The sequence below is a fragment of the Mastomys coucha genome, unplaced genomic scaffold, assembly GCF_008632895.1.
Source record: "Mastomys coucha isolate ucsf_1 unplaced genomic scaffold, UCSF_Mcou_1 pScaffold21, whole genome shotgun sequence".
Lineage (NCBI taxonomy): Eukaryota > Metazoa > Chordata > Mammalia > Rodentia > Muridae > Mastomys > Mastomys coucha.
Window position 1 is genome coordinate 36,885,602 of NW_022196904.1, and position 8,479 is coordinate 36,894,080.

Genomic DNA, 8,479 nt, shown 5'->3' on the forward strand with positions numbered 1-8,479 from the left:
GGAGGAGAGGAAGGCAGAGAGGGAGGAGGGAAGGGAGGAGGAGAGGAAGGCAGAGAGGGAGGAGGGAAAGGAGGAGAAGAAAGAGAGGAGGAGGAGAGGGCTGACATTATAGTACTCACCCAGAGAAACACTTTCCCGGCCTGGGGGTCCCATCCGGCCCTTCTCTTTCTTGCCGAAGAGCCGACCTATGGACGACTTGATGCTCTTCCTCTTGGGGGCTTTGTGGAGGGAATCTGGGGTGCCCTCACTAGAGATACAGGGCAGAGCCTGGAATGAATACCGTCCCCCACCACTCAAGTCTTTGTCCCTTCCCCATTCTCAACCCACATTTCTGCTGACCTTCCCCGGGGAGGTGCCCCATCTTCCAGTGACCCCGCTTGCAGTGCCAAAGCCTGGGTCATCCTCTCAAGACGGGCAGAGCGGGGAGTGGGTGGTGGGGTGTCTCCTGGAATGGCTGGGCCCTCCCCTCGCGGAACACCAGCTTCCTCCTTGGGGACATGGTTCTGGGGACAGAGACAGATGCAGAAGGAGCGTGAAGGTCATGACGGGGATGTTATTTGTGGGGTAGTCGAGGGTGTCTGAGCTGTCTCTTGCCTGGGTACTAACAGAGGGTAGGTCATCTAGATCAAATGGGGGTCAAAGCCTACCCAGAAACTATGTTTGTAGCAGATGACAGATGTGGAATGGTGTAGCCTGAAAGAAAGCTAAAGGGGCTCTCAGGTACTCAGAACCAGAAAGCAAGATTTACAGAATAAAACAAAAAAACCCAGTTGCATATGATTTTGACTTCCTCCAAGGTGAATTCTCCTCCTCTTCCTCCTCTTTTATCTCCTTTCCCTCCTCCTTTTGAAATAGGGTTTCACTATGTAGTCCAAGTTGGCCTCAAACTCACAGCAATCCTCCTGCCTCAGCCACATAAGCACATAAGGGTTGACAGATGTTGATTTATCATACCCAAGTTCCCAAAAGTCATTTAAAGATTATAGATCTCAAATGTCTCTGAATTTAAAAATAGTGTCAAACATTGTGGCAACATCCCTCACTCAGTAGGCAGAGACAGGCATATCTCTGTGAGTTTGAGGCTAGCCTGATTTCCACAATGAATTCCAGGGCAGTCAGTACTACAAAGTAAGAACTTGTCTCAAAAAATAAAACAACGAAATCTACAAAAAAAAGTTAATTTAATTACATTTTGTGTGTGTGTGTGTGTGTGTGTGTGTGTGTGTGTGTGTGTCCTCCACCCTTGTGGTAGCTTAGAGAACAATTTTCAGAAATAAGTTCTTTCCTTCTACCCTGTGGGTCCCCTGGGATTGAACTCAGGTTGTCAAGCTTGGTGGCAAGTGCCTTTACCAACTGAGCCACCCCCCACCCCCCCGGGAATATGTTGAGTCCATGTAGCTGGGTGTGGTGCACACCTGTAGACCAGGTAAGATGCTTGGGAGGAAGAGGGATGGCTTGACCTCACAAGTTTCACAGAAGCCTAGGGAACACACCAAAAATTACAGAAATATAACGCATGAGAACAAATCACGTAGGCTTGCCAAGATGGCTCTGTGGGTAAAGGACTTGCTACCAAGTTTGATAACCTGAGTTCAGTCACCAGGATACACATGTTAGGAGAAAACCAACTGCTGGAAACTGTCCTCTGACCTCCACCAGGGGTGCTATAGCATGCTCATGAGCTCATGAGTTACACACACACACACACACACACACACACACACACACACAGACACACACACACACGCATACTCACACGCGCGCGCGCGCGCGCGCGCACACACAACAAGCCCAAGAAGACTATAACTGACTAATTAAGTTTCCAGAAACCAACCTCTTTTTCCTTTCAAAGTTTTGAGAAAAGCTGAGGACACTCTGTCAAGGCTCTAGTAGCTATCTGTGGGGAGTTCTGTCTCTGACCTCTCCCACACTGACTCCCTACACTGGGCTTGGGTGGCAGAGAGTACTCACGGTCTTGTCGGTACCCTCCCGGGCAGGACTGGGGGGTGCCAGACGAGGGGTGGAATGGCCAGAGCTGGGAGGTGAGGGGCTGGCGAGGGTGGAGGTGGTGAGGGAGGGTGGCAGTGAGCAGCTGCTGCGGTACCGGCCCAGTGAGTCAAGGCCAGAACTGGACACCCTGCTCTCCAGCTCTTCTGCACGCTGCTCTGTTGTCTCTTTCTCTTCTTGAATTAGCCTGGATGAGGAGAAAGGAGAGTAGGCAGAGGGTGGCGGGGACAGGCAGTCACAGATTCCAAGTGGTCAGAAGGCTGGGGAGGGGAGGAGGGTGTGGCTCGGAGAGTGGGGTGACTTAAAGATGTTTTGGTGGACCACACAGGTCCATAGCTTCACTGACTCAAAGGGAGTCAAGAAATACTGAGAGTCTCAAGAAATCACTAAAGGCTTTGGGATGAGTAGTTGTGATTCCCATCAGTTAGAAGATGTTAACCAGCTGGGCAGTGGTGGCACATGCCTTTAATCTCAGCTCTTGGGAGGCAGAGGCAGGCGGATTTCTGAGTTCGAGACCAGCCTGGTCTACAGGGTGAGTTCCAGGACAGCCAGGGCTATACAGAGAAACCCTGTCTCAAAAAAAGAAAAACAAACAAACAAACAAACAAAAAGATGTTAACCAAATGCTTGCAGTAAGCCCTAGGGGTGTACCTCAGTGGTAGAGTACCTGCCTAAGATCCCCTAGTGAGGGGCTGGGGGTGTGACATAACAGCAGGGGCCTCAATTGGCATACACAAGGCCCCGGGTTCAACCCCTGAAACAACAAATTATAATTCTAAGGACAATAAAATTATTACAGGAACAGACAGCATTCCAAGAGCCAAAAGAGTGAATACCAAGATCAGGGTGAAATCAAGGCCAATCACAGTGGTTAAGAAGGTCATAGATTCATTCAGTACAGGAGGGTGGATAGATAAAGTCTGAGTTAGAATGTGATTGTGTTCGTCTTGTTTCCAGGGGCCCAGAAAGAATTCATGAGAACAGAACTGCCAATGGAGGCGGTTTCTGGAGAACAGGTGAAGCTGCCAGGAAAACTGTGCTGTTAGCTAAAGACTCTTGGAAGGTGCAGCTAAGTCTTTCTTTCATTCCTCCTTTTGCATGTATGCAAGTGTGTGTGTGTGTGTGTGTGTGTGTGTGTGTGTTTATGCCTGTGCTACATGTGTTTTTGCGTGTGTGCAGGCAGTGTGTGGATTTGAACACACATAGAGGCCTGGGGTTGACAGAATTGTCATCAGTCGCTCTCTACCCTATTTACTGAGCTGGCGCTTCTCAGCCAGACAAAGAGCTTGCTGACAAGGTTGGTCCTGGCTTCCTCCTGGAGTCCAGCCTGTCCTCAGAGGCTGTCACTTCACTTGAGCCATCTAGTCCACCTGATGTTCATATGGGTTCCAGAGGAGGATCTGAACTCCAGTCCCCAAGTGTGCACTGCGATCACTTTAATCGCTGAGCCATCTCTGAAACCCCTTCCTTCCTTCCTCCCTCCCTCCCTCTCTCCTTCCCTTCCTTCCTTCCTTCTTTCTGTCCCTTCCTTTCTTTCTTCCTGTCTTCCTGTCGCTTTGTTTTTTCTTTCATTTATCTCCTAGCTCTTTTTCTTCCTTCTTTCTTTTCTCTTTCTTTCCCTATCTTTTTGGCTTAACCATCCCAGGGATGGAGTCCAGGGCTTCACAGATACTAAGTAAATGGTCTAGCAAGTAAAGTACACTCCCAGCCCAAACCAAGGCTCTTGATTTCTGTGTGAGGGTGAGATTTGAAAGTTTTTGTTGCTGTTAGAACCTTCTGTTGAGATTCTTGCAGTCTCAGGAGGCTCTAGGACACAGTTATATAGAGCCATGGTTTTCTTGAAGGTTCTCCTGCGGAGTTGAAGAGTATTATTGTGGAACACACTCTTCGGTGTAGGTGCTGGCTTAGGGACACTGATCAGATAACAGAGGTGGTCCATGGCTTCAGATTGTGGTCTGGGAGAGTTGCTTGAGGGCAATGGGAAAGTAGTCAGGCTTAGAGGAAGGGTGAGGCTGACTTTTAGAAACTTCGGGGCAGTGGGGACAGCTTGGGCAAGGCACAGCAGGCTTGGGCTGGGACTCACTTGATTTCCTTGTTGATGGCTTCCAGTTGCTCCTGGAGCATGATGGCCAGTGTCTGCACATCAGCTTGGCCACTGGGGGACAGCAACTCAGCCCCAAACATGCCCTCAGCCTCCTCCTCATCTGAGCCGTCCAGCTCTCCAGGGAACGGGGGTGGAATGGACCCAGCAGGGGCAGACCGATCCCAGTCCTGTCCCTGTGAGTGGGGATTGAGGTTGGTACCTGGCTTTACCCACACTCCTGACCCTACTTCATCCCACGACGCTAGACCCTTCCTTTATCTTTGCACTGTGATGGTGGAGTCAGGGTGCCACCTATGCCCAGGTTTAGATGGGCTGTATCCCTAGTGCCTCTCTTAGCAGGACTCTTCCTTGGATCTAAGAGATAGCTCGATGGGTAAAATTCTTGTTGTACAAGCCTGGTGGCCCAGGTTCAATCCTCAGATCACATTAAAGGTAGAAAGAAAGAACTGAGTCCACAGACTTATCCTCTGGCCTCCACAGGTGTTTTGTGGCAGGTACACCCCCAATAATAAGTATTTAAAATCTCATTCTTTTCTTTAAAAAAAAAATTATGGGGCTGGAGAGATGATGGCTCAGCAGTTAAGAGCACTGACTGCTCTTCCAGAGGTCCTGAGTTCAATTCCCAGCAACCACATGGTGGCTCACAACCATCCGTAATGAGATCTGATGCCCTCTTCTGGTGTGTCTGAAGACAGCTACAGTGTACTCATATAAATAAAAATAAATAAATCTTTTAAAAAAGAATTATGGCTGGGCAGTGGTGGCACATGCCTTTAATCCCAGCACTTGGGAGGCAGAGGCAGGCAGATTTCTGAGTTTGAGGCCAGCCTGGTCTACAGAGTGAGTTCCAGGTCAGCCAGGGCTACTGATTCAGGTGTTCCCACAACCATGACCAGCTCCTTTTTATTTTTTTAAATTGTCGATATGTAGAAACTGTAGTTCTATGTCCTTATTTGCTGTTCACACTAACTCTGTAGACCAGGCTGGCCTCGAACTCAGAAATCCGCCTGCCTCTGCCTCCCAAGTGCTGGGATCAAAGGCGTGTGCCACCACCACTCGGCCATTTTTCTTTTTAAAATCTTTTTCATGTGTGGTGGGGCTGTGTGCATGTGCCACACTGCATATAGAGGTCAGAGGACAACCTTTCAGAGTCATTTCTGTCCTTTCACCATGTTGGGCCTGGGCATTGAACTCAGGTCCTCAAACTAAGCTGCAAATGCCATGACACACTGACCCATCTCCCTGGCCCCAACTTTTTTTTTTTCCTTTTATGTTCATTGGTTGTTTCAGACCTTTCTAGCCTGGAACTCACAGAGACCTACCTGCCTAGGACACCTGAATGTTGGAACTAAAAGCATCTGCCAACAGGCCCAGCCCCACCTTATTTTCTGAGGCAGTCTCTCACTGAATCTGTAGCTCACTATCTAGGCTGGTTGACCACGGGCTTTAAAAGTCCTCCTGTCTGCACCTCCCTAGAGCTGAGCCCAGAGCCACACATCACTACATCTGGCCAGGGGTTTTACTAACCATGCTTTCTCCACAGCCAGTTCTTACTGGCTCCTAACTGTCCCTACATCACGCCCACACCACAACTCCTCCCTTCTTCCCAGTTCCCTAGAGCCAACCAGCTTCTCTTTGCCTGGCCTCACTTTGGAATTCTCCACTCTTCCTCCATCTTCAGTACTCACCATATACATCATTAAAGGAGATCAGACGTGCAGGCAGGTGGATGGTGGTGTGGTGGAGGGCAGGAGAGAAGACAAGGAGTCAGAGAGACGTGGCTCTTCATCCCAGAATCCTCACAGCCTGTGCTATGCAGACCCAGCTGCCCTCCCCACCACAGCCCCTCTCTATCTAGGCCCTAGAGATGGCTACTGACCTTGGAAGAATCATCCTTGGCCCCCGACCAGCGGCCCCTCTTGCCTGCCCGGCCACTGCCAGCCCCATAAGGATCCAGAGGGGCCCCAGAAGGTAAGGTTGGTGCCTGGGAGTAACGGAGCTCCAGGGCACTGCCAGGGAGGGACCTGTGAGCACAGGAAGGCCAGAAAAAGGAAGATTAGGAGTCACGGGGACAGGTCTGCCTGCGTTGGGGGTGGCAACAGTTGAACTCAGATGGTTATTTTAAAAAAGAAATTGTGGCTGGACAGTGGTAGCTCACTCCTTTAATTGCAGCACTAGGGAGGCAGAAGCAGGCAGATCTCTGTGAGAAACCCTGTCTCAAAAAGAAGAGGGAGAGGAAGAGGAGGAGGAGGAAGAAAAGAAAGCAATTAGGAATGAGATGTCGTATGGGAAGTTTTGGGGGAGAGTTGGGAGTGGGTATGGTCAAGATATGTGTATGAATTTGTCAATTTGAGATACAGTTTCTCTATGTACTCTTGGCTATCCTGGAACTCATTCTGTAGACCAGGCTGGCCTCAAACTCAGAGATCCACCTGCCTCTGCCTCCCAAGTGCTGGGATTAAAGGTATGCACCACCACCTGACTAAAATATTGTTAAATATAAATAAACAAAACAATAAAGTTGGTCCTAGTGATGTAACCTTGTAGTCTCAGCTACTTGGGAGGCTGTGGCAGAAGGATCACAGGTTCAAAGCCACCTTGAGCAACTTAGTAAGTTTCTGTCTCAAGGGGAAATGCAAAAAGAGTCTGGAGATGTACAGGAGAATTTCCCAGTGTGGAGCTGAAGGTGTGGCTCAGAGGCAGAGTCCCTGCCTAGAATCCCCCAATGAAGGGCTAGGATGTGTGACTCAGTGATAGCATAAGTCCCTGGGATTTGATCCCCAGTACTGTAAAAATTAAAAATAAGGGACAAAGGGGCTGGAAATATGGCTCAGTGGTTAAAACCACTGGCTGTTCTTCCAGAGGTCCTGAGTTCAATTCCCATCAACCACATGGTGGCTCACAACAATCTATAATGTGACCTGATGCCTTCTTCTGGCATACAGATGTAGCTATAGACATTCATACATAAAATAAATAAATCTTAAATAAACTAATAAGGGATGAGCAGTTGAGGAGAAGGAGCAGAGAGAGGAAAGAATGAGCTGGACCCAGACAGAAAGGGCCGGAGTGCTTCTGTCACCTGGAATAGGAAGAGGGCGGCCTCCCCCGGAGCTGGTCGATCTCCATCTGCATCCGTTCCATCTCCGCCAAGAGCTGCTCCTGTGGAGAGGAGGCAGAGGTATGAGGAGTGATGTTGCTGCTATAGGGAACAGGCCACTCAGTAACTTCCCCATCAGTTCTAGGCCCTCACCTTATTCAGCAGCAGCTCATCTTGAAGCTTCTTCATGTTAGCAATCTCCTCACTCAGTGAGTTCTGTGGGGACAGGGGTGAAATGGAAGGGCAAAGGCAGGCAGCAGGGGTTGTGCTCTAGGAAAATTCTGCTCTTGGAATGGCCAAGCAAAATGGTGCCTTCAGTCACAGAGCATAGTTTGTGGGTATGGAGGTCTCAAATGACAAATCTGAGGAAGATGTATGGGCCCTAGGATGGCAGTTAGAGGCACCCCTGGTTGTCAGAGGCCTGGGGTAGGGTGGGAGGGGGGCGCACCTTCTCCTCCAGTGCCCCCATACGTTCCTTGAGGTGAAGCTGTAACCGTTCGTTGGATTCACTTAGCAGCTTGTCCACCGTCTCTGACAGTCGTTTATTGTGGTCATCGTTCATCTTCTCCCTCTGCCGAGCCTGGCCAAAGGGAAACAGGGCAGAGACTGTCAAGCGGGTCCTCCTGAGATCATTCCCCTTTCTCGAAATCATGCTCCTCACCTAAGCCTTACTTCATCTTGATTCCCACTTAGCCTGGCTCCTATCTAAGTCCCTCCTTAATCCATCCCTGACCCCAACCAAACCAGACTCTGACTCTTCATCTAAGTCCCGCCCACTACGCTGATCCTCAGTTAAGCCCCACCCAACCCTGCCCCTCATCTAAGCTCCGCCCCCTCGTTTTAGCCCCTCCCCAGAGATATCCTCACTGTGCCCTGACTCCCATGTATACTCAGTCAACTTAGCCAAGGACTCAGCTAAGTCCAACCCTAGTTTGCAGCGTCATCTAAGCCCGTCTACCAACCCCAGACCCTTCATCTAATAAGCCCTGTCCTTACTCTCAGGCTCTCTCTTTTAAGCTCTGCTGTCATGTAAGCTCTTCCCCCCCCCCCCCCCCCCCCCCCCCCCCCCCCCCCCCCCCCCGCCGCCCCGCAACCTTGTCCACTCATTTACGTTCCGTCCAGTCCCATCCCTATCTAAGCCTCATACATCCCACCTAGTTCCTTCATGTAAACTCCAGAAGCTCCACCCTTCATCTAAGTCCTGCCATTCATATGAATCCCACCTAAATCAGCTAAGCCTTGTCCCCGCCCAGGCTGGCCCCTCATAA

At 50.0% G+C, this 8,479-nt stretch overlaps 1 protein-coding gene across 3 annotated transcripts in view; it reads right to left on the reverse strand.

Moving 5' to 3' along the window:
• Positions 1-8,479, reverse strand: part of Ppfia3 (PTPRF interacting protein alpha 3) — a 29,237-nt gene that overhangs the window by 9,285 nt on the left and 11,473 nt on the right. For all 3 annotated transcript variants that reach the window (XM_031386592.1, XM_031386590.1, XM_031386591.1), the window contains exons 11-18: positions 7,660-7,791; positions 7,365-7,427; positions 7,194-7,273; positions 5,991-6,135; positions 4,091-4,278; positions 1,972-2,194; positions 340-503; positions 120-247 (exon numbers count right to left, since the gene is read on the reverse strand). In XM_031386592.1, the coding sequence (XP_031242452.1) occupies positions 120-247; positions 340-503; positions 1,972-2,194; positions 4,091-4,278; positions 5,991-6,135; positions 7,194-7,273; positions 7,365-7,427; positions 7,660-7,791 (1,123 nt within the window). The remainder of the gene's footprint in view (positions 1-119; positions 248-339; positions 504-1,971; positions 2,195-4,090; positions 4,279-5,990; positions 6,136-7,193; positions 7,274-7,364; positions 7,428-7,659; positions 7,792-8,479) is intronic.